The following is a 25393-nucleotide window of genomic DNA, read 5'->3' as shown; positions in this document are numbered from 1 at the left end:
ACGCTGGACTGTGGATCTAACTATAGATCACGTCTCTGATAAAAAAAGTACTACCTGAAAACTGTATCTTTCCTAAGAGTTAGGGTACTAGGTGTCAAGTGTTGGGGTATAGTTGAAAGGTTGATTAGAGAACTGGGTTAGGGTGTTGGGAACAAAGAGTAAAGGTAATGTGTTTTAGGGTCAGTGTGTTGAGGTTAGAGGATTTGGATACTAGGCTAAGGTACACCCAGTACCCTAACTCTTAGGAAAGATACCGTTTTCAGGTACCACTTTTTTATGATGTTATGCGATTTCCTCGAAACATACCTATAGTGATCGATAATTATCAAGATAATATTACCCTAACCCGCCCAAGCAAAACTTTCCTCTGAGGCACCAGACTCCAATGTCTTCAATCTACCGGCACAACCAAAGTAATATAAAGCCCAGTGTGTCAGATAAATATATATCTTTGGGGGTGGTATCAGATACTGGGCTAGGGTTGACAAACACCAAACATGCCCTGGTTTATGCATCTCCACTGGTGACATTATTTGACCGTTTTGTGCGTGTCATAGTCTTAAAATGAAATCCTGCGATCCTGGGAGCTGACATCTTCATTCTTAGGATCTTGGTCAATGATCCATGATCCATTGCCACCAGTCTCTCCACTACACCTTAATACACCTCAAGCTTCCAGGGAAAGACCCCCGGAAACTTCCTGGTAACACGTTGCATGGGAATAGTATCGGACCTGAATCGGATAAGAATCAGGTTACCATAGGTGTCATAACCAGGTATCGCTCAAGGAAAAAAAACAGGTTACACAACCGGGCTTCAGTGTTTACATGGCATTTAGCGAACCTGGTTGGCACAGGGTTCAAGTAGGAACTAGTGCACCATGCTATCGGGGGCCACCGTAGAAGTGGCGAAATACTATTTGTATGAGCCAAGGAACCAATCGAAACGCGCCTTTTTATTCCAACATATAATAAGCTTATATAACCTGGTTTCTCGAGACAGGTCCGAGATGTCCTGGAGGATAGTCCGAGACCAGTTCTAGTGGAGGTCTCTCTGGAAGTGGCTCAGCCTGGCACTGACTGGCACAAACTATCTCTCTGTCACTGTCACTGTCACTGTCACACACACACACACACACACACACACACACACACACACACACACACACACACACACACACACACACACACACACACACACACACACACACACACACACACACACACACACACACACACACACAAGAGCGGCGCTGGGACACTTGACTGCAGCTGACGGAGGAACACAAAGACGCCAGTGTCAGGGAGATGAAGATGTGTTTTGTTTGTATATTCCTGAATCATTCAGCTCCACCCGTTTTTTGGAACCATGAGGTCATTTCTACACATCCCCTCTTTATATATACACTCATGTATGTATGTGAGAATGTACAGCATGTACTGTATGTATGTATGTATGTATGTATGTATGTATGTATGTATATAATATACAAAAATTATACATATATATATATGCATATAAATAGACATATATTCATATATATATATATATAATATATATATATATATATATACATGCGTACATACATATAACTGACAGACGGCCTATACAGTACTGACAAATAAAGTTAAATATAGGCCTGTACAAAGAGAGGGAACTGGATTTTGCTCTATAGCACTGAACGTATACTATTGGTTTATTTTAACGACGTAGAATTGAACGGAGTAAACAAATTTGTATACAGAGCTGATCGGCCAGGTAAGTCAAATCGAAGACATGGTGGATAATATAAATATAAAATATTGACCCTCCGTCGTTGTATTTGGTTCTGAATTGGTGCGCTACGCCTTTAAGAAAAACACCGCTGGTGCTTCACCTGAAACCTCCAGAGCACACCTACTGAAACCAGCAGGTCGACACGGAACAAAACACAGCTTTAAACAGAGAAACAGACGACGACCAAGTCACCACTAAAACTACAGCGTTATAAGCAAGTAAGAATGTTGGCGTTTTACCATCTCTCTATTTGAGCCTTTTAGCCATCCTTGGGTGAATACATAGTTTTGATAAATACGTCACAACCTATAAATTGAAAGGTGATGGCCTTTTCCAAAGGAGTTCCTGTAATATTCCTGTAGCCGGTTGAGAAGTGATTTCATTGTTCATTGTTCATTGTCACTTCTAAATATAGATATTTCCTTGATAAACTCAACATAATGACAATAACCTACCTGTTAGGGTTGGTTTGCCACTTTTGTTGTTTATTGCGTCAGAGATCCAGGAAATACGAAGCTTGGTCCCCAAATAAATAAATAAATAAATAACTTACACGCTCAATTAATACTTACCTGGAAAGTAGTTACATATTTCATTGTCTTATTATCAACTTCAGGGCATTTCGTTTGTTGGAGCCAGATTCGCTCACATATTAAAAGCGCATATGAAATGTAATCGAACATTTTTGTGCATCAAAACAGAAGTGTCCTCTATCCGCTACCAGAGGGCGCCACAACTATAAATGAATGCGATGGAGGAAGAGGAGATGGTGAGTTCGGCCAGACTGGAGCCCAGTACTCTACAGTGGACAGATAAAGACGCTCAAATGATGAAGAGGCGTAGCCCAGACAGCTCATCCCTTAATGGAGGACAAAGTCAAACGGAGAGTGAACTGGCGCTGGGGAGGAAGATTGAGGAACACGAGAGAGAGGAAGCAGCTCAGCTGCTCAGTCCCGAGGTGACAGTTCTTCACTGCACACCCATGGGCAGCAAAGACTTCTGGGATACAGACACGGAAAAAGTCCCCTTTCTGGGAACTCATGTCCCCCCAGCTGAAGACTACCCCGACTGGTATCCTGAGCAGCAGCCCTCAAAATGTAAGGTCCTCTCCCTCTCTGCAATGTGGGTCTGTCTCTAGGCCTCTTTCTCTCTACTGGAGGGTTTCTCTCTCTACTGTAGGGTCTCTCTCTCTACTGTAGGGTCTCTCTCTACTGTAGGGTCTCTCTACTCTACTGTAGGGTCTCTCTCTACTGTAGGGTCTCTCTCTCTACTGTAGGGTCTCTCTCTACTGTAGGGTCTCTCTCTCTACTGTAGGGCCCATCTCGAGGCCTCTCTCTACCTTCAGGACTCTCTACTCCAGGGTCCCTTTCCTCTAGACCTCTCTATCCGCCATGTTAGGTCCCGTCTCTCTCTGCTGTAGGGCTTCATGAAGAAACAATATACTTTCACAATTTCTGCAGTGTCAACAGCCACCATTTAACCTCAACCGAGACGGTTTCCAGGTGGCGGTTGCTGTGGAAACAGAGACGCTCTGAAGGCGGGCGTGTCGCTGTTCACGGCAGCCCTCCTGTTCCCCTTCTTGGTGTGGGGGGGCTTTGTGTTCCTGCCCTTCGACGCGCCCATGCTGGAGAGCGCCCCCATGAGGCTGGTCTTCACGCTGCGCTGCTCCGTCTTCGCCACGGTGCCCATCATCCTTGGTATGAATCCGGTTTACCGCGCTCTAGAAACCAGTTTACTGTAGTCGATTACAATCGGAGCAAACCAGTTTAACTTCGGAAACACGGGTACCTCCTAACCCGGCGTGTTGACCTCCTGCAGGCTGGCTGGTCCTCGGAGCGAGTCGCCTGAGGACGGGCGACGTGAGGGAAGACGGAGGCTGTGAGGAGAGCCCGCTGGTCAGGGTCCACCGCCGCTTCCTGGCCGACTCGGCGTCCCTCTTCCTGCTGTACATGGTGCAGCTGGTCGTCATGGCGATGTACCTCTCCCAGGAGCAGCTGAAGCTGGTGCCGCTGCTGACCATAGTGTTTGCTTTGGGAAGGTAAGGTGTAGCCCCGAATACAAGACGGATTAAAGGCTCTGGAACGATGAGCTCTAGACTGAATACACGATTAATTAAAGGCTCTGGAACGATGAGCTCTAGACTGAAACAAGATTGATTAAAGGCTCTAGAATGATGAGCTCTAGCCCGAATACAAGACAGATTAAAGGCTCTGGAACGATGAGCTCTAGCCCGAATACAAGACAGATTAAAGGCTCTGGAACGATGAGCTCTAGCCCGAATACAAGACAGATTAAAGGCTCTGGAACGATGAGCTCTAGACTGAATACAAGACAGATTAAAGGCTCTGGAACGATGAGCTCTAGACTGAATACAAGACGGATTAAAGGCTCTGGAACGATGAGCTCTAGACTGAATACAAGACAGATTAAAGGCTCTAGAATGATGAGCTCTAGCCCGAATACAAGACAGATTAAAGGCTCTGGAACGATGAGCTCTAGACTGAATACAAGACAGATTAAAGGCTCTAGAATGATGAGCTCTAGCCCGAATACAAGACAGATTAAAGGCTCTAGAATGTTGAGCTCTAGACTGAATACAAGATAGATTAAAGGCTCTAGAATGAAGAGCTCTAGACCAAATACAAGATTGATTAAAGGCTCTGGTGTGATGAGCTCTAGACTGAATACAAGATTGATTAAAGGCTCTGGAACGATGAGCTCTAGACTGAATACAAGATTGATTAAAGGCTCTGGTATGATCAGCTCTAGACTGAATACAAGATAGATTAAGGATTCTGGGACTGCAAACTCTAGCCAGAATAGAAAGCAGATGAATGGGTCTTCCAGGGAGTCAACAGTGTTGGGAGTTGGATTCCCACTAGTAAGTTTGGCGTTTGAGTCTATGAACACTGTTGGTTCCTCCCCCAGGTTAGATGTTGGTCCATCAATAGGATGAATAGTACTTAATGAAGACTACTCGTCCCTCTCCTAGGTTGGTGTACTGGATAGCGGCCTCCCTGGGCAGCAGTGTTCGGGGGTTTGGCTTTGGTCTGTCCTTCCTACCCAGCCTCACCATGATGGTAGCAAACCTCTACTTCATCTTCACCATGGAGGCTGCAGGGTCCCTCTTCGCCCAAGAGGTGGAGACCCACCAGGACCCACCCCCGACCAAACAGAGGTTCTGGGGATAGGGTTCGACCCGAACCTGTTGGAAAGCTGCCTATTGGGGCCTATTTACATGACAAAGGACAAAACCTTTGACAGACACATCGAGACTCAAACTGGTAATGGTGGAGCTTCTGTAGAGAATCTTTCAATGGTTTTTGTTTACCGTGACAGTTCCGGGGCCTTATTAATATATATTTTAACTTTTATTATATTTTAGATCGTTTAACAGACACTACTGAGTTATGTTTGAAGAAATCCATTTTTTATATTCATAGGAACTTCTTGGCAGATGTTTGTACCCTTTTCACTATGTGCCTATTTGTATATCGTTTCTAGTATTTTTGTCAAATCAAGTTGGAAATCTATAAAAAAAAAAAAAAATACATGAGAGAACACGTCATTGCCCATGTCTAATTGAAGAACAGCAGGTAAATCTTGTTCATCGGAGGACTGAAATCCACCTGGGCTCGCTATTGTTCTTTAGGCCTTCGTGGCACTTTATACTCTGCCGACTCATGTGCGACCGGTGACGTCCCAAACCTTGATGATCCCTCCCCACCTGATGTTGGATCTGTTTGGTAGCTGCAGTTTACGAAGCTCTGATTAAACTGTCCAGACATGTTTTATAAATAAAGTATTTTAGTTTAATGTAAAAACATTTTACAAAACGAAGACATGATCGCATACCTTCTTCATATGTACAAAAGCATCAGCAGTTTCATTTATATACAGAAAAATGACACATGTTTTATACACAGTAAAAACAAGCTACAATATATATACATCACTTATTCCTAGAGTCATTCCTGTCCCTCTCCCTCATTGGCTGCAGCCAGCTCAGAGGGAGGGACTTCCTCCTCTGAATCGGCTTGACGGGCAGCGGTACGAAACAGTTTCATCAAATCCCGGAACCTCCTTGATACCTGAAAAGAAATTCAGACTATTGACTCAATAAAACCAGGATGTTTACTTACATTCCTAGCGCTAGTAGGAGCTAACCCTGGACAAATCTAGAGCTCTCCCGCAGATTGTTTACTGAAAACAAATGAGATGATAGAGATAGATGATATATTAACGGAACAACCAATCACCTGGTTCGGAGTCTTGTTGCCGAGCAGATTAGAAATAGCTTGGAATGTGCTCTGATTGGCTCCGTCCTGCTGACAGGTGGTCAGAAGGACTCGGTCGGCCTCCCTGAAACACAAGTTGGACAGTGAGCCTCACCAGGCCTGAGCCCACTGGGACCGACGCATTACAAGCCGCTGAAGAGGAGAAGGTTGTACCTGGTCCACAGGATCACCTTCTCCCCGCTCGCCGTGAGGGACATGTTCTTGGCCCCGACGGCGGTCTCGGGGGAGGGGCTTGGCCTGGCGTGAGGGGAGTCGTCAGCGCGGCCGCGTTCGCCATCACTGTGCTTATTCTCTCCCTCTTCCATCTCCTCTTCCTCTTCGTCAGCCATGGCTGCAGGGCCGACCTTAATGTAGTTCCACGATGACGCAGCTGGCCCACGTCAAAGGAGAATCAATTATAATCCTTATCTCTTTTCATTGGAAAGGGAATCATGGTGATGGATTATCTTTAAGGTGAGATAAGTTTGTAATTATTAACGAGAATAACCGTTGCCATTATTCCCCGGGTTCATCAAAAACGAAGTAAGCTGAACCAATAAGGCACGAATGCACATGGCATTCCTTATACATTTTGGTCTCTAAAACACACTCTTGAATGTTGTTCTAAAATAACCAATGTAACAGGTTTACACGTATGATGAGTTGGTCCCAAGTAAACAAACGATAGCTGTGAAAATGTCCTCGGTTTAGAAAAAAGAAACCAACCTGGCCCAGAACTGCTGGCTTCACAGTCAACTGCCACTTCTCCTCCTTCCTTTTCTCCGATCTCATCTCCTCCCTCTTTCTCTGCCTCCTCCCCGACTCCCCCCCCCATGTCTCCTCCCTCTTTTTCTGCCTCCGCTTCATCTCCCCCCTCTTCGTCTCCTGCCTCCTCATCTCCCCCCTCATTGTCTCCCACCTCCTTGTCCCCTGCATTCTCGCCCTCCCCCTCTTCTTCATCGTCTCCTAGAGTTTTGTCTCCCCCCTGCTCGTCTCCTCCCTCCTTCTCTGAAACCTTGTCTCCCCCGTCCTCCTCCTCGTCGTCTCCTCCAGTCTTGTCTCCTCCCTCCTTTTCTGAACCCTTGTCCCCCCCTTCCTTCTCTCGACCCCTTCCTCCCCCGTCGTCTCCTCTGTCCTTGTCTCCAGCAGGGAAGAGTGGCTCCAGGTTCTTCACGGTTTTAGAGACTCCGTCGGAGGTCTAGAAGAGAAGAAAGTAGTTCCCAGGTGTGAACCCCCCTGTAATACCTACATTCCCAGGCACTGATTCATATAGTTGTCACCGTGTGAATGTAATCCCACACACAATGACAGGTAGAGAATTACAGCACTGGATGAAGGCAAGATTTAAAAAATAATTGGAGTATAATTCGTGAGACAGGTCAGGGCCACCAGCCATCAGCCAGTGAGTGAACGGCTCTGTGAGAACGTCAGTGTTGGGTTGCGTACGTCTGCCTCTGGGTGACAGTTTATCCTAGCTTCTTTCTGAGCAATCAGGGCATCTCCTCCTTGATTCCTTCATGGAATCCATCTTGATGACATATCAATGACGTTGGATGATTTAGCACAGTCAATCTGTTACATATTGTACCTTTAACAACAAGATACGTATATTCATTCCTAGGGAGCCACGACAAATGAGCTGCATGGTAGGTCAGTTAACTATAAACCAATTAGCCACATGGTTGTAGTTGGGTATTTTCTGCGATTAGAGACCAAAAGGTTTTCACAAACCTTGTAGCTGCTGCAGGAAACCATTTTCCTCCTGCGACGCCGGACAGCCATTGGAGGGATCTTCTGTCCATCTTCCTCGTCCTCGAGTTCTGGGAGAGTGACTTCTTCGAAGCCATCGTTGGCTCCCCCCCCGGATCCTGCACCAATGGCCTCGATGCCGTCCAAGGCACCGCCTCCTTCCTCTGGCCAATGAGCATCTTCGAACTGGCCTGGACGAGCCAGGGGTGGGCGGAGCTCATCAAAAAACACCCAGAATTCACCTTGCAGGTGGGTGTGTCCCTTCAACAGGCTGGCCATCTGAGCTTTCAGCTGTGATACACATACATAGACACTTAGAATACAGACAAACACAAAAATAACAACACAATGCAACGCAAAAATACCACGCAAGATAAAAGACCAAGAGACTGATGATCTGAACACCAGCGGTGATAAAGTTACAATACAGCAAAGTCTTTGGTTAGTGTTTACCTCTTGGATACTGACTGTTTAGCTAGTCAGTTGGGTTAGCTACCTCATAGATACAGGCTGAGGCTTAGGGTTTGAGTTGGGGTTAGGTACCTCGTGGATACTGGATTGGCTGAGGTCATCTCCTCCCTGTAGGGCCTTGATGATCTTCTGGTAATGAGACGGGTTCTCTCCAAAGCTGATCTCCAACTGCCTCAGGAAACGACGACTTCTCTGGAACGCCTGCTGCTCCTCAAACTGCAGAGTCAGGGGACGAGAGGAAGGGGAAAGCCAGAGAGTCAGCAGTGCTCTCATATAGGATAACATCCTATCACAGCAGCATGCTAGCCTGGCTATTGCCAGACCAAGCTCCATCGTAGATTGCACGTTGGTCTGGGGAAGCTGCTGTCATTTTCTTCAGTGCAAGAGGCGTGATCGACGGGCCTAGTTCAAATGACTCTGTACGCGATTGGCTGCTTGCCGTCGGTTCCCCGTCGTCATAGTGTTAAGGGGGAAAAGCCAGGGGGAAAAGCCAGCTTGGTGATTGGCTCCCGCAAAAACGTATCTAAAACAGAAAGAAATGTGTTGCTCTTCTCCAGACCCTTCTGCGGGACAAACTCAAATCGCCGGCAGAATGGGCTGGGGGTACCCAGTCTACTAACATTGCAATACCACAGTAGGAAAAGGCCCAGCCCTCACCAGGCCACACTCCAGAGCCTGCTCTGGCTGCAGGAAGGCAGCGAAGTCCCGGAGCAGCTCAGTGTTGTCCTGGAGGACCCGGCGCAGGCTCCGGTACAGCTGGACCATGGAGCCCTGCTCCTCCCCTGCCTCCTCAAACTCATAGAGCAGAGACAGGAAGTCCTCCATCCTCTTTGGAGAACCGCCCAGAGCCTCACGCACCTGGAGGAAGAGGAAAAGTGGAGAAGGAGAAGGGAGGAGGAGGGGAGAGGAGGAGGAGAAGGAGAGCGAGGAGGCGGAGAAGGAGAGGAGGAGGAGGAGAGAGGAGGAGGAGAGCGAGGAGGCGGAGAAGGAGGAGGAGGAGGGGAGAAGGAGGAGGAGAGAGGAGAAGGAGGAGGAGAGAGAAGGAGAGCGAGGAGGAGGAGAGAGGAGGAGGAGAGAGAAGGAGAGTGAGAAGATGATCAGGTAGGCCTGTGTTGTGATGGGTTCCTCCAGGTGAGCCTGTGTTGTGATGGGTTCCTACCCTGGTCAGGTAGGCCTGGGCGAAGGCCGTGTCTTTGCTCTCTCTCTGCGGGTCGTTGTCCAGGAGGTGGTGGTCGTACAGCAGCAGCAGTTTGGCGGAGTCCTTGCTGTGCCGCTCCGGGCGACGGCGCGCCGGGGGCCGGATTCGACCTGAGACCAGATCACAGATTAGAGACGTGTTCTGAGATGAGATCTGAGATTACAGGTGAGATCTGAGAATAGCAAAGAGACCTGAGATTGGAGACGAGACCTGAGAATAGCGATGAGACCTGAGAATAGCGATGAGACCTGAGAATAGCGATGAGACCTGAGATGAGATCTTAAAATATGAATGAGATCTGAGATCAGAGATGAGATCTGAGATGAGATCATTGACCTGAACTTTACTGCTAGGTTCACATGTCTAACAAGGGTCAGGCCGATGAAAGAAGGACCCTCGGTGAGCGACTGTATAACACACCAGATAGGGTTGCCGCGGTATACGGTATTACCGGTGTTGAGGCCAACACCGATTACTCGGTGTTGCACACCTGTAAAACATTTTTTTTATTTTTTTTTTTCAGTAAAAAATTAATAATATAATTATATAAATGTAATAATAATAATAGATGGATATAATAATAGATAGGCTACCTAATAAACCGTTGGAACACACCAGACCGGTAACCATAGGAACGCCGGTAAACAAACCCCGCGAAGCCCAATCCCTACGAGAGCTCCCCGCGCTACGGCCATCCGGGGGCGCACAGAGCTTTTGGCCGTGATATTATGTATAAAATGATATTATACTATTATATATAGATCGTTATAAGACGCTGTCACCGAGTGTGAGAGGAGAGTTGACGGAGAAGATGGCGGTTGACCTAGTTTAAAAGTTTATACTCGGTAAAACCGGTGTTGGCACGAGTGTATTACTCGGTGTGAAAGTGTCCACACCGCGGCAACCCTGACCCCAGACTGACCTCTCCCTCTCGCCAGCGTCTTTCCCGTTCCTCTGGGAAGTCCCTCTCCACCCGGAGCGCCGCCCCCGGCCGCCTCGGAGCGCCGGTGTTCTCCGGCCTCCTCCTCCTCCCCCTTGGCCAGCCCCTCCTCCTCCTCCTCAGAGATCTCCTCCTGGGAGTTCTGGGAGCCGGGGGAGTGGTCCTCCTCAGAGTCCTCTCCCCCCAGCCTCCTCTCCGAGGCCAGCCAGGTCAGCTGCTTCATGGTCTCCTGAGGAAGAAGAGGGGAGTTATAGCGACCTGCTGAAGGCTCCTGCCACGGTCAGTGATGACCGCATCCTCTGAGCTTTATAGAGTGGCCAAGGCCACTCTATAATGCCGCGTTTCCTCTGCAGGGTGCGGTACGGGTCGCCTCAGTGCGGTAGGGAGGGGGCGGGGGTATAGCCCAGCTCAGTTCCGAGGTTGCGTTTCCACCGCAGACAGTAACCTTTATGGTAGGCTGGATGTCGATCGCCGCGGCAGCTATGTAAACATCGTACACATCGTCTTCCTCCCCAAGAATGCAGAGGAACGTCTCCACCTCCTTGTTCGCCCAAGCAAGCGTTTTACGCGACATGTTAATTGTAAAGAATAATACCTCGAGGCTACTGCTTGTTTGTTTTTATCCCCGCGTCGCCCGGAAGTGACGATTCTGTCGACCAATCAACGGAGGGGGTGTGTAGCTCGAATTTTCCGGCACCCTTTCAGGCGTCTCAGTACCCCAACGGAGGAGTACTGAAGACGAGGGCAAAACGAGTACGGCTCAGTCCGGGTCACGCCCACTTTTGGTGGCGGAAACGCAATCCGTACCGCACCCTGCAGTGGAAACGCGCCATAAAGCTCAGAAGACGCGTCGTAAGCGGTCATTAGTTAGTCACTAGTGAATTCACTCGCTTTACCTGCAGCTCTGGAACCGAGAGAATGGACTCCTCTGAAGACATCTCCTCTTCCTCGTCTTCATCCTGAGTCAGATCGTCAAAGTCATCTTCCTCCTCTCCCCTGCCCGGCCCGTCTTCCTCTCCGTCTTTATCCGCGCCCTCGTCCCCCTCTCCTCCGCTCTGCCCGTCGTCCCCACCTCCCGTTTCTTCTCCGCCTCCGTGTTCCTCCGCTCCTCCTCCTCCTCCGTTCCCCTCTTCGCCCGCTCCTTCATGGCCCTCCTCTCCCCCTCCTGCGTGCCCCTCTTCCTGTCCCCCTCCCCCGCCGTCCTCCTCTCCCCCTCCTTCATTAGCCTCCTCCCCTCCTCCACCTCCTCCTCCATGTTCCTCCTCTCCCACGCCGTGTTCTTTCCCTGCTCCTTCAATATGCACCTCATCTACTCCTCCTCCTCCCACTCCTCCCCCTCCTCCCACTCCTCCTCCTCCTCCTCCCACTCCTCCCACTCCTCCCACTCCTCCCACTCCTCCCACTCCACCCACTCCACCCACTCCTCCTCCTCCTCCCACTCCTCCTCCTCCCACTCCTCCTCCTCCCACTCCTCCTCCCACTCCTCCCACTCCACCCACTCCACCCACTCCTCCCACTCCTCCCACTCCACCCACTCCACCCACTCCTCCCACTCCTCCCACTCCTCCCACTCCACCACAGCCTGTGGATGTTGAGGCACAGTGCAGTGTGGCCCGGATGGGGAGGAGACCCCCTCCTTGAAGCACATTGGATACAGTGACAGCACGAGGCGCAATATGAGCTGCAGAAGTGGCCGTGTCCTGTTGGACTACAGTACTGGGTCTTATGTCCTGTAGAGAGGGGGCCATGTCCTGTTGGACTACAGTACTGGGTCGTATGTCCTGTAGAGAGGGGGCCATGTCCCGTTGGACTACAGTACTGGGTCGTATGTCCTGTAGAGAGGGGGCCATGTCCTGTTGGACTACAGTACTGGGTCGTATGTCCTGTAGAGAGGGGGCCATGTCCCGTTGGACTACAGTACTGGGTCGTATGTCCTGTAGAGACGGGGTTGTGACTACAGTACTGGGTCTTATGCCCTGTAGAGAGGGGGCCGTGTCCTCTACAGTACTGGGTCTTATGCCCTGTAGAGAAGGGGCCGTGTCCTCTACAGTACTGGGTCTTATGTCCTGTAGAGAGGGGGCCGTGTCCTCTACAGTACTGGGTCTTATGTCCTGTAGAGAGGGGGCCGTGTCCTCTACAGTACTGGGTCTTATGCCCTGTAGAGAGGGGGCCGTGTCCTCTACAGTACTGGGTCTTATGTCCTGTAGAGAGGGGGCCGTGTCCTCTACAGTACTGGGTCTTATGCCCTGTAGAGAGGGGGCCGTGTCCTCTACAGTACTGGGCCTTATGTCCGGTACGGAGGCTGTTGCAGCAGCCGAGCTTGGCTGCTGGCCGACTGATTGGCTGTTTGCCATGATGAGAGGTGGCAGGCGAGAGCTGCGAGCCAAAGAAAAGGGTCTTTTGGGTTTGAGGCGGCGGGGGGGAGAGCTGGGGTGCTGCTTGGTCACTGTGGGGGAGCGGGACGGATGCAGCCTCAGCTGGGTGTCCCTTGGCAGCCAGGAGGGGCAGGAAGCCTGGCCGGAGCTCAGCACGGCTTTCTGGATGACTGGCTGACTCTTCTGTGAAGGAGACAAGTAACACCGTATGGGTTACCCCCCCCCATGTACAGCTGAAGCGATGACTGAAATTAAATGCTCAACAATCCAGAAGGCACAGTTCTCACTATTTAAAAATTATCTGATTTGTTTTACCCAACGGCTATTACAGGGTATCTGCAGGTTTCAGCAAGTCAAATTTAAGACCTTTCTAATACCGCCTTGAATTCAATTTAAGACCTAAAACACGCAATGGTGGGGGTTGGCAACAGAAGCAAGCCAACTTCGGAAACGAACGTCTTCCAGCCAACTGTCCTTGAATTTGCACCTACCCATTGTCGCCGACTAGCTAGCAAGCATGCAGATAATCGTTGTATATGCAGCTAGCAAGAAAGAAGCCTCTCTACATGTCCTTCCTGAATAGTCCCACGAGAAAAGTGGGACTAACTTTTCTAAATTTAAATTTAGAAACATGAATTTAAGACTTTTTAAAGGATGTTTAGGGTTTAACCACAGAAACATCAATAAAGGGAAAATCAATCATAGCATTACCATGACTGATGAGGTAAGTGAAAGACAAAGTCAAATTTACACCAGATAATTTGTGTGTCTAAAATGATCTATATAGATCATTTCATCTCGATCTACTTCATTCATCGAATGTGTTGTGGCAGTGTGTTCCCTTGAGCCCTTGATTACCAGGCACATCCACCTTTTCCTTTATTCCAGCGATCGACATCCATCTCCATCGCATTTTTTAAGAAAACGTGCCTCATAATCAAGGACTTTTGGCCTCAACTATCGCAAAAAAACACCTCATTTTTCTGGAGGGACTGAATAAACGTATATTCCGTTGAAACATAAGACCAACATCCAGTCATTTCACATCGCGATCCCAAAAAAGGTTTTTCCGAGGCGAATCCCTTCCTTGGCTACAGGGCTGACTCACGACCCGGGCGAACAGCGGAGGATTACCTTGAGCCACTCGGGCATGCAGGAGGTCTCCCGGTGCACCGGGGGGCGCTGCTCTCCGGGCTCAGTGGGGCCGCAGGCCGAGGGCATGGCCGGGAGCCCTCCGCCCTCACGGAACACCTGACAGGAAGACACCAGAGTCACGGGGTCTGGACGCTCTGCAAGGTCAAGGTTAGGGGCTGCACGGGCTCAACAACCGTCAAGGGTAAAGGCTTTGTGTATTCACATGGGGATAACCCCTCTGTGGGTCATTTCTAGACTACCTAATGAGTGTATTGTGGCAATGTGTATGATTGAGCCCGTCCCGATGGGCGATCATACCATAGAGGCATACGTAGGCAACCACTGAGGTCAGCCAAGGGGACTGGATAATTAATTCTCTTTTTATTCATACAAAACCTTTTTCCTTTTTTGTCAATCCAAACAAAAAGGAGAATCTGTAATAGATTTAAAAAAATAATCTTTCCTCATGTGGGCCCATCTATATAAATATCTACAGACACGTGTGTGTGTGTGTGTGTGTGTGTGTGTGTGTGTGTGTGTGTGTGTGTGTGTGTGTGTGTGTGTGTGTGTGTGTGTGTGTGTGTGTGTGTGTGTGTGTGTGTGTGTGTGTGTGACAACAGACCTTGATTGGGTTGTTGGCCGGGGCCTTGGCGCCACTCATCTCCCAGACTCTCCTGCGCAGCTTCCAGGGTTTCTTCAGCACCAGGTAGGAGCTGAGCATCTGATGGAGGTCCAGCGTCCCGGAGAAGTTCCTCAGCCCCAGGGCTATCAGGCTGTGGGCATCCACATCACACATGTTAACCACCCACACCACGACCGGTTCCTTTGTGTCGAGTAAACCTGTGGTGCGTCCGTGCGCCTGGTGTTTACCAGTCCTCGGCGGGGGTGTACAGGGTCCTGGTGCGGGGGGAGTGGAGCTGGGGGTCCATGCTGCAGATGGGGAGCAGCTCTGGGTGGAGGAACAGCCTCCTGGTGGCCATCAGCCAGGCCATGTCTGCTGGGATGTAGGGGTACACGTGACCTAAACGCACACACACACACACACACACACACACACACACACACACACACACACACACACACACACACACACACACACACACACACACACACACACACACACACACACACACACACACACACACACACACACACACACACACACTTTACTTGGCTGTTTGGTTGTTGTTTAGGCACCAAGTTACTCAAAGCTGAGTTTTGGGGAGTCAGCCTAACTATGAAAAGCTTTGTCAAACAGGTCAAAATGAGTGAGTAACCCTCACCCTAACATAGACTGGCGTTAACCTAGTAGGATTGAGACTAAAGGTTGAACTATTGGAACTGGGTTTAACCTAGCCAGACTGATACTAAGGTTAACCGAGTAGGACTGAGAATAAGGTTAACTAGGAGGACTGAGACAAGGATGAACCGTGCAGGGTTAGGGTTAACCTGGTAGGACTGAGCCTAGGATGAACCTATTTGGGTTAGGGTTAACCTGCTAGGACTGAGCCTAGGATGAACCTGGTTGGGTTAGGGTTAACCTGGTAGGACTGAGCCTAGGATGAACCTGGTTGGGTTAGGGTTAACCTGGTAGGACTGAGACTAGGATGAACCTAGTTGGGTTAGGGTTAACCTGGTAGGACTGAGCCTGGGATGAAACTAGTTGAGTTAGGGTTAACCTGGTAGGACTGAGACTAGGGTTAACCGTGCGGGGTTAGGGTTAACCTGGTAGGACTGAGACTAGGATGAACCGTGCAGGGTTAGGGTTAACCTGGTAGGACTGAGACTAGGATGAACCATGCAGGGTTAGGGTTAACCTGGTAGGACTGAGCCTAGGATGAACCTGGTTGGGTTAGGGTTAACCTGGTAGGACTGAGACTAGGGTTAACCTGGTAGGACTGAGCCTGGGATGAACCTGGTTGGGTTAGGGTTAACCTGGTAGGACTGAGCCTAGGATGAACCTGGTTGGGTTAGGGTTAACCTGGTAGGTTCCAGACTCACTGTTGATGCTAGAGCTCATTTCAGGGAGCCAGCGTCCGGCTGTAGGGGCCGACGGCCGCGGGCTGACGGGGGTCTCCTCCTTCTCCTTCTCCTCCACCTCCTGGAGCAGCAGCAGCGCCTCCTCCAGGTTGGACGCTCTGAAGCTGCTCCTGCGGCCCGCGGCCTCAGCGCGGCCGGAGAACTGCTGCAGCTCCTCCTGCAGGAGCAAGAAGCCCGTCGTCATGAGTGACCCGCTGTCGGAGTGGGGACCCGGGGGTCGTCATGGTAACTGACCCGCTGTTGTCATGGTCACTGACCAGGTGGTTTGGCGTCGTTATGGTTGCTGACCAGGTGCCGTCATGGTTACTGACCATGTGTTGTCATGGTTACTGGTCGAGTGGTTTGGTGTTATGGTTACTGACCAAGTGGTTTGGTGTGGTTATGGTTGCTGACCAGGTGTCGTCATGGGTACTGACCAGGTGTTGTCATGGATACTGACCAGGTGTCGTCAAGGTTACTGACCAAGTGGTTTGGTGTTTACATGGATGCTGACCAGGTGTTGTCATGGTTACTGACCAAGTGGTGTGGTGTTGTTACGGTTGCTGGCCTGTTGTTGGTGTTGTTTCTGGATAATGACCGGGTGTTGTCACGGTAAATGAACAGGCCATGGTTACTCACCAGGTATGTTTTGGTGATGGAGCTCTCATTGTGAAGAGCTTTAACACATCGGCTCAGGAGGTGGACCTGAGTCAGCAGCTGCACATGCTGATGAACAGGAAACAGGAAACAGAACCGTCTCACACTGGAGCCCAGCATCACTGTGCCGTTACTCGTCAAGATCAAATGTGTGCAGCAAGGTTTAGGTTTAGTGGGACAGCTCCTCTGGAGCCACTCAGTGTGGCGGCGGAGCATCCAGTCAGCTTTTAGATAGATAGACAACGGCAGCGCGTGGCCACCGACGCCCAACAGGGAGATGAGCTCACCTGCTGGACCTGCTGCTGCAGATGGCCTTTCTGGACGTGGTTCAAGAAGCGCGCGGGGCGGAGTTGAGGCTGCAGCACCAGCAGTGGTGGGGCGGTGGGGGTGGCAGTGCAGCGGCCCACGGCGGGGGTACCAGGGTTGCGGGCCGTGTTGGGGGTACCAGGGCAACGGCCCACAGTGGGGGTACCCGGGCAGCGGCTAGACGTGACCTGCACGGCCCTCCGCTGCTGCTGGGCGTCAAACTGCTCTCTCACAGCCCGGCGGCACTCTGTTAGCATGTTGGCTAGTGGCGCCTCAAAACTAGGAGGAACCAGTACAGAGAAGGGCACTCTGTTAGCATGTTGGCTAGTGGCGCCTCAAAACAAGGAAAACCATACAGAGAAATGCATTCCGTTATCATTTCCACTTAAGACTCTGGCAGTACATGGTGAGGTCTGCAGGAGACTATAATGGTGTTTCAGGATGTCCCCTCTGAGCTAAATCTTCCTTGTCGGTGCTTTGTTAAAGAAGAAGAATAGTAGAGGGATATTTTACTGTTCCTCCCAACCCAAGCAGAGACAGCACTTCTCTGCTGCGCTGTCCCATCGGGAGGACTGTGCTTGTTTCCATGTGCGGGTCATATGTGTGTGTGTGTGTGTGTGTGTGTGTGTGTGTGTGTGTGTGTGTGTGTGTGTGTGTGTGTGTGTGTGTGTGTGTGTGTGTGTGTGTGTGTGTGTGTGTGTGTGTGTGTGTGTGTGTGTGTGTGTGTGTGTGTGTGTGTGTGTGTGTGTGTGTGTGTGTGTGTTTGCGCTACCGTAGAGCCTGCGGGACATTGAATTTAGCCACCGTCTGTGACGGGGCTTCCTCCACAACCAGCTCTTCTTTGAACTGAGGGAGCAGAGCCGGGATTAGTTTACATACAACATATAAAAAAGGGTTTCTAATGGTTTACATACAGCCCTATAAAGGGGTTTCTATTGATACATACAGCATATCAAACGGTTTCTATTGGTTTACAGACAGCCTTGTACACTGGTTATGGTATAGGAGGTTGGCCTAGTTAAGAGGTTGGCTTAGTTGAAAGTCTTACCGTGTCAAACAGCTCCTCCAGAAGCTCATTCACCTCCTTTTCTGGAAAGAAGATCGACGTGTCAACACACTCGCCACGCTTCAGCGGACCTTTTTAAATCTCTTGAGCCCAGTATAAAAAGCTTCCATTCTCTTTATATAGTAGTAGTACAAAGGTACTTCTAGTAGTCATAGTGAGCTAGAATTATTCCTATTGAGGGTGTGGTAGTATGAGTATTATGGAGGGAGTAGAAGTATTGTTGCGTAGTAGTAAAGAGGTACATCAAGTAGTAGCATTAGCCCTATTGAGGTTTTGGTAGCATCAATCTTATGGAGGGAGTAGTAGTATTGTAGCGTAGTACTACAGAGGTACTTTAGTAGTATTGAGGGTGTGGTAGTATTATGGAGGGAGTAGTAGTATTGTAGCGTAGTATTACAGAGGTACTTTAGTAGTATTGAGGGTGTGGTAGTATTATGGAGGGAGTAGTAGTATTGTAGCGTAGTATTACAGAGGTACTTTAGTAGTATTGAGGGTGTGGTAGTATTATGGAGGGAGTAGTAGTATTGTAGCGTAGTATTACAGAGGTACTTTAGTAGTATTGAGGGTGTGGTAGTATTATGGAGGGAGTAGTAGTATTGTAGCGTAGTATTACAGAGGTACTTTAGTAGTATTGAGGGAGTGGTAGTATTATGGAGGGAGTAGTAGTATTGTAGCGTAGTATTACAGAGGTACTTTAGTAGTATTGAGGGTGTGGTAGTATTATGGAGGGAGTAGTAGTATTGTAGCGTAGTACTACAGAGGTACTTTAGTAGTATTGAGGGTGTGGTAGTATTATGGAGGGAGTAGTAGTATTGTAGCGTAGTATTACAGAGGTACTTTAGTAGTATTGAGGGTGTGGTAGTATTATGGAGGGAGTAGTAGTATTGTAGCGTAGTACTACAGAGGTACTTTAGTAGTATTGAGGGTGTGGTAGTATTATGGAGGGAGTAGTAGTATTGTAGCGTAGTATTACAGAGGTACTTTAGTAGTATTGAGGGAGTGGTAGCATTGTAGCTTACTGGTGATTCGAACAGCTCTGTCCGTCCTGTAGTCCTCCTGGTCCGGCTCACGCAAGTCCGCCAAGAAGTTGTACTCTGGGTCATCTTCATCATCTGCCTCTTCTGAGAGGAAGAGGAGGAGCACACAGTGAATTAATTCACACTGAGCATATTCATGCAATGATACAACAACTCACCTAGAAGATATTATATAAGGCTACCGCTACGCTACGAGCCATTCAAACCACGCTACTGCTAAGCTCGAAGCCGTACATATCGTGGTGCCAATAAATAAGAAGTTATTCATGCCAACCATGCTACTGCTAAACTAGGACCTATTCAAACCATGCTACTGCTAAACTAGGACCTATTCAAACCATGCTACTGGCATCCCCAACCCCTTAACAAAGAACAGGAGGAAACAGTACGGAGAAGCGCCCTCTGTTAGCATGTGGACTAGCGGCGCCACAAAAACTAGGAAAACAATACAGAGAGTTGCCCTGTTAACATTTCCAATTTATAGCACATAAGACTGGCAGTACATGGTGAGGTCTGCAGGAGACTATAATGGTGTTTCAGGATGTCCCCTCTGAGCTAAATCTTCCTTGTCGGTGCTTTGTTAAAGAAGAAGAATAGTAGAGGGATGTTTTACTGTTCCTCCCAACCCAAGCAGAGACAGCACTTCTCTGCTGCTCTGTCCCATCGGGAGGACTGTGTGTGTGTGCGTGTGTGCGTGCGTGCGTGCGTGCGTGCGTGCGTGCGTGCGTGCGTGCGTGCGTGCGTGCGTGCGTGCGTGCGTGCGTGCGTGCGTGTCACCGTCTATGATGGTGCCTCCTCCACTACCAGCTCTGCGTTGTACTGCCGTCCTACCACCCTTAGCCCTAACCCCCTCACACCTAGCCCCTGACCTCACACCCCCACCCCCTAACTTCAAACCCTCTCCAGCTCAAGCCTAAAGAAAACCCACCTTCATTGTCGGAGGCCATCAGGCCTTGGAGCCAGTGGCTCCAGTGTCGGTCCTCCTTGTAGAGAGGCGGGCCAGGGGTGTACATGTCAGCGGTGATGTCCGGAGCCAGTAGCTCCGCCTCCAGCTGGCCCAGAGGGACGTCTCGGAGGGGCCGCTTGGAGCGGGTGCGGAACGCCACGAGCCCGATGGCATCGTCATCGCCACCGGCCCCGCCGCCACCGTCTCCATCCCCTTCGTCACCTTCCTCCACCTCTTCGTTCAGAGACTGCAAGGGGAGGACAGGCTTAGGGGAAGGTAACGCGTGACCGGCCATCCACAGCGCTCAAAGTGTGCTACCTACTTGGTAAGAGTGGCAGGAAGTGTTCAACGCCAGCTCCTCTTCAACGGCGTCCAGTCGCTCCAGGAAGGAACAGTCTGGGATGTGGAGCTGGGAACCGCAGGGGCCTGCAGACAGCCTGAGGTGTTTGGAGCACCTGGACACCTGGAATGCATTGGTACGAGTTACAAAGAGACACTGGGGACACATTACTGGTTAGTAGCAGACAACTGTTATGTATTAGTACGAGTTACAAAGAGACACTGGGGACACATTACTGGTTAGTAACATACAACTGTTATGCATTAGTACGAGTTACAAAGAGACACTGGGGACACATTACTGGTTAGTAACATACAACTGTTATGTATTTGTACTAATTACAAAAAGGGACACAATTAATACAGTACTAGTTACAGACCCTAACCGTATACACGCATCAAATAGGCTTTGTTTTCCTCATAGTTTTCTAAAGCTAAATGTCTGGTAAAGGGGCTATGCGCATAAAAAAAACAACGTATTCTATGGAAAAATGCATTGTGGGCAAAATAAAGGTTTATGTACAAATAGCAGGTATTTCTACATTCTTTTCAATTCATTAACATGGCGTCGGGACTCAAGAAACCATTTTTACCACCGAAAACAATCTCATAAAAGGAGATCATGAAGATTATTCGCACACGTGATATTTTATTGTCTTACAATACCCAGGTGACCCCTATGAACCCGTCGGTTACGCACGTGCTACAACTTTACTATGCTGCAATAGTTTGGACCAAGCCATCATTCATTCACAGTTTTTGCAACAGAGAAACCATTCAATGTACGTTTGCCAATCGACTTTGAGCGGATTAGAGGCACGTCAGTGGGCTTCACAAGCTCTTCTGATGTAGCTCTGGCTTCAGTCATAACTTTGGCCAAAATCTCACTACCTTAGTTCTAACAAAATAACATTGCATAGTTACAGTTCTGTGTTGTTCACTGAGTAGCTTGCCAACTACAACTACAAATCGAATAACAGATTATACTTTGTTTAACCTTTGGACTTTTAAAGAATGGTTGTAACTACTACTACTACAACAATTATAGCACATTTGAAGCTTAAAAGGGTTTATATATATATATATATATATATATATATTTAAGACATTTAGCATAAATATAGTCTTTTTCCAAAGCAACTTTCAACCATTCAAACAACGACGGCGGTGTCAGACACTTTCTCTGATTGGCTAGCTCTCCCTAGAAGCCTACCTGTGATTGGCTAGCGGCCCTAGAAGCCTACCTGTGATTGGCCCACGGCCCTCTCGGTGGTCTCCTGCTGTCGTGGAGTTCGACTCACTCGGGGTGAAGACCCCATGCTGTCTGCATCACTCAGAAATGTCTGACACACAAAGACGCACATTAGAAGTCTGAACTACCGCAACAGATGATCACAGACGTGTCGTGTTTTAAAGCAGCTCACCTCCTCCGCCGTCTCCTCCTCTTCCTCGTCTTCATCCGGACAATACTCCTCGTCTGAGGAGTCCTCCTCATCTTCGAGGATGATGTCCACAAACTGAGGAGGCTGAAGGGCGGGACAGATAACATCATGGAGGACTGGTCCTAACCACGCTTTGACTGGTGAACTGCTGACTTCTACACGTCACCTCTACAGGCGTCTCCGCGATCAATTTTGGTCACGTTATTAAGAGTTATCAAGTTATACATTGAGAATCAGGAAATAATCTTCAGGAAATCCATTGCAATCTCAATTAATTTCAGTCTATAAATGTCCTTATATGACACATACACACAGGTTTAATGGTTGGTGCTTATACTCTATACCACCCATTAGGTGGTGTCTAATGGGTGGTGTCTATACTATACTTATAGTCATAGCCAGGGGTCAACCCCTGGTTATGACTATATATTATAAAAAAAAAAGGAGTTATTTCACATGGCCAAGCCAGGCCACTCACAATACGGTACCATTAACTATTGACGGCATTTCAGACTATGAGGAAGTATAAACTACACAAAAGTGCGCATTCAGACCACACCCCTACAATCCAAGATTGAGTCAATCCCGAATTAGAGATGTATGTTAATTTACTTTTTTGAATTTTCCTTACAAGATATTCGGTAGGCGTGTGGTGGATACATCCCTCTGATATGTGATATGTTATGGGTATGATTTTAGATCATGTTGTCCCCTCTGAGCTAAATCTTCCTTGTCGGTGCTTTGCTAAAGAAGAATAATAGCAGAGGGATGTTTTACTGTTCCTCCCAACCCAAGCAGAGACAGCACTTCTCTGCTGCGCTGTCCCATCGGGAGGACTGTTCGTGTGTCCGTGTGTGTGTGTGTGTGTGTGTGTGTGTGTGTGTGTGTGTGTGTGTGTGTGTGTGTGTGTGTGTGTGTGTGTGTGTGTGTGTGTGTGTGTGTGTGTGTGTGTGTGTGTGTGTGTGTGTGTGTGTGTGTGTGTGTGTCCGTGTGCGTGTGTGCGTGTGTGTGTGTGTGTGTGTGTGCGCACTACCGTAGTGCCTGCGGGAAATTTAATTTAGCCACCGTCCATGACGGGGCTTCCTCCCCTACCAGCTATTCTTTGAACTGCCGTCCTACCAATGTTTTTAGATCCTGTTGTCACTCATTTTAACCAAGAGATCTTATAGAGAACATCAACACACCTTGTCTCTCTTTCCCGGTGAACTCTTCCAGTTTGGGGCTGACTGAGAGAAAAAAAGAGAAAGTGAGAAAGTTAGGTTAAATGTATTGTGCAGAGTATTGTATAATGTACAGTGTGATACATCATGTATGATATATAATGCACAGCAAGTACAGAATAGTACATAGTGTAAAGCATGTATTGTGCAACTCTTTACCTCTCCCTGTGCCACCACAAGTTTTAGACGCGAACGGGTCATCTTAGGTTCCTGTCAGAAAGGCCAGGAATTTCATCACCATGATTCAATCACATCTGGAATGAACTAAACATTCACATTTGATTGAAAATACTCAGGATTCCAATTTTAAATCTGAATACTATATCGTATTTTGATAAAGAGTGTACAAAGTCAATACATTTAGAGCAGGGGAGGAATTAGGTCTATATTATGCATTAAGTCATGATTACATAGAAGATGATTATGCATTAGATCTGATCAGACGAATAAAGAGCTGACTCACAAACAGGGGGAGGTCCTGGGTTTCCTGAATGGCAGCCTTCATCATGGCTACAACATGTTCATTGGTCACCACCTCCTGTGCAGAAAACATGTCAGCTCTTCTCATTAAAACACTCACATAACTAAATACCCTGACACCCTTATCATAACACCCTAACACAGAGACCCCCTTACCCCTTAAAGTGATGCCCCCAAAACGGTTACCCCATGATCCTAACCCTGAAACCTTAAAGGACAACACGGGTATGTGTGATTGAACCTGAACTGCTGTTTTCTAACCTTGTACAAGAATACTTACATGGAGGATGGCGCGGACATTGCAGGAGGTCAGGTTATGCCGCTTGGATTTCCTCTCCAGGTCGATGTCCAGTTGGATGAATTCATGGTCGCTGCATTCGCTGTCATCACAACAGCTCAGAGGCACACTCAGCGCAACTGGACACACACAATATACCAGGTGTAGGGAACTGTACTCCAAGATGACACACTGTCCTAGTCCTGACCTAGATCTTATCGGTGTCCAGCCTAAATCCAGCCTAGTCCTACACTTTACTAATGCAATATTATCAACCTTTTACTCAGTTATCCTATTCGTGTTAATGATAAACAGGGCATTCCAGGTATTCTTTCGTCGCTCTTACCAGAGTCATCTTCACTTAGGTCTGCGTCGTCACAGCCGGCAGAGACACATTGCATTCCATCCTTCTTCAATACTTTGGACACAACAGGACATGCGTCTCCTGCATCCAGGGCATGTTTTCTAGGATTCTGTTAATAACAGAGCCAGTAAGATTAATTAGTACGCACGAGCGCACACACACACACACACACACACACACACACACACACACACACACACACACACACACACACACACACACACACACACACACACACACACACACACACACACACACACACACACACACACACACACACACACACACACACACACACACACACACATCTTTTAAATGTGTTGACAAAAGCCACCAGATACATATCAATATAATAGAGGGGAATTTGCTAATGAGACGACCGTTTTATAGCGATTAACCTTAAACAAAATAACAATATTGGAAGATCAAACGAAGAAACAACTCCACACCATAGCAATAAGTAACAATAACTTACCCATGCTCTGATAGCCATTGAACCAGTTTGAATAAACAGCGGCAGGCATGGGCAGCGCTAGCTAGCCTACTAGCTAAGCAGAATCAACCGTGGCTGTATTAAGGAATATATAGCAGGCATGAATATCGCTAACTCAAGAAATGCATTAATAATATTAAAATAACAAACAGTAGGAGTAGAAGGCTAGTTCTAGCGAACCAGCTAGCCAAACATCTTCTTCTTCTTCTTATTGCTAAAAGGAAATGCGGCAGAGCGCCACCACTTGTCCTGGCGTGTGGATGTAGAACTTATAGTATAGCGACATATCGATCAGCACGATGAATACATAATCAACAGACATTATCCAGAGTCAGAACATCTACCTTTCATGTATCAATTTTACGAGAATTGTTATCTGGGAAAATGCATGTATATTGTCACATGAAGTCTGGTAAACTCATCATTGAACCGCGTTACCTTGGACTCCTGGTGCACTGAGCAAAACACATGCATACACACGCGCGCGCACGCACGCACGTACGCACGCACGCACACACGCACACACACACACACACACACACACACGCACAGACAATGTATTCCTTTGTGTGTTTTACAAGCACCTCTTCAAAGAAAAAGAGCATTCCTTTATTACCGTAATAAAGCCTATTTCCCAACCACCCCTTCCTTTCCCAGTATATTGAAACTTGTTTCTACATCTGGTGATTTACTCCATTTTATCTTTTGAAATTCAAGGCCATCCTTTCTGGTCAGCTGTGTGTGTGTGTGTGTGTGTGTGTGTGTGTGTGTGTGTGTGTGTGTGTGTGTGTGTGTGTGTGTGTGTGTGTGTGTGTGTGTGTGTGTGT

At 48.4% G+C, this 25393-nt stretch overlaps 2 protein-coding genes across 11 annotated transcripts; one reads left to right on the top strand and one right to left on the bottom strand.

The window, feature by feature from the left end:
• Window positions 1-1854: 1854 nt before the first annotated feature.
• tmem79b (transmembrane protein 79b) lies at window positions 1855-5616 on the top strand. Its single transcript, XM_060065428.1, has 5 exons — window positions 1855-1994; window positions 2478-2873; window positions 3279-3473; window positions 3595-3814; window positions 4769-5616. Exons 2-5 carry the CDS (start codon window positions 2519-2521, stop codon window positions 4965-4967), a joined length of 969 nt encoding a protein of 322 aa, XP_059921411.1. The 5' UTR covers window positions 1855-1994; window positions 2478-2518; the 3' UTR covers window positions 4968-5616.
• On the bottom strand, window positions 5566-25106 carry LOC132467857 (GON-4-like protein). Of its 10 annotated transcripts, none has more exons than XM_060065422.1 (32): window positions 24549-25098; window positions 24056-24182; window positions 23713-23849; window positions 23416-23490; window positions 23112-23162; window positions 22917-22958; window positions 21715-21816; window positions 21535-21633; window positions 20274-20414; window positions 19934-20198; window positions 18988-19089; window positions 17951-17991; window positions 17675-17748; window positions 16884-17181; window positions 16579-16665; window positions 15922-16117; window positions 14791-14941; window positions 14543-14693; window positions 13921-14037; window positions 12476-12969; window positions 12223-12385; window positions 11952-12162; window positions 11308-11729; window positions 10394-10640; window positions 9433-9581; window positions 8931-9131; window positions 8346-8489; window positions 7785-8093; window positions 6780-7251; window positions 6228-6444; window positions 6036-6138; window positions 5566-5867 (listed from the first exon to the last, which is right to left on the bottom strand). In XM_060065422.1, exons 1-32 carry the CDS (start codon window positions 24564-24566, stop codon window positions 5745-5747), a joined length of 5529 nt encoding a protein of 1842 aa, XP_059921405.1. In that variant the 5' UTR covers window positions 24567-25098; the 3' UTR covers window positions 5566-5744. The 10 variants fall into 10 exon arrangements, with proteins under 10 accessions (XP_059921405.1, XP_059921409.1, XP_059921408.1 ...); XM_060065426.1 differs by having other exon boundaries at window positions 11952-12100; window positions 12305-12385; window positions 24549-25096; XM_060065425.1 differs by having other exon boundaries at window positions 12325-12385; window positions 24549-25096.
• Between the last annotated feature and the right edge of the window lie 287 nt (window positions 25107-25393).

This window comes from Gadus macrocephalus, chromosome 11, assembly GCF_031168955.1.
Source record: "Gadus macrocephalus chromosome 11, ASM3116895v1".
In the NCBI taxonomy this organism is placed as follows: Eukaryota; Metazoa; Chordata; class Actinopteri; order Gadiformes; family Gadidae; genus Gadus; species Gadus macrocephalus.
Note: the sequence above shows the minus strand (reverse complement) of the source record. Positions and strands in the feature narration are given on the sequence as shown.

Coding starts and splice junctions, on each gene's coding strand:
- tmem79b (XM_060065428.1), top strand. CDS start 2,519: ATGAATGCGATGGAGGAAGAGGAGATGGTGAGTTCGGCCAGACTGGAG. Junction 2,874..3,278: donor TGAGCAGCAGCCCTCAAAAT/GTAAGGTCCTCT, acceptor GACGGTTTCCAG/GTGGCGGTTGCTGTGGAAAC. Junction 3,815..4,768: donor ATAGTGTTTGCTTTGGGAAG/GTAAGGTGTAGC, acceptor TCCCTCTCCTAG/GTTGGTGTACTGGATAGCGG.
- LOC132467857 (XM_060065418.1), bottom strand. Junction 11,730..11,951: donor GGGAGGAGTGGGAGGAGTGG/GTGGAGTGGGTG, acceptor GAGTGGGAGGAG/GAGGAGTAGATGAGGTGCAT. Junction 6,139..6,227: donor AAGGTGATCCTGTGGACCAG/GTACAACCTTCT, acceptor CTTGTGTTTCAG/GGAGGCCGACCGAGTCCTTC.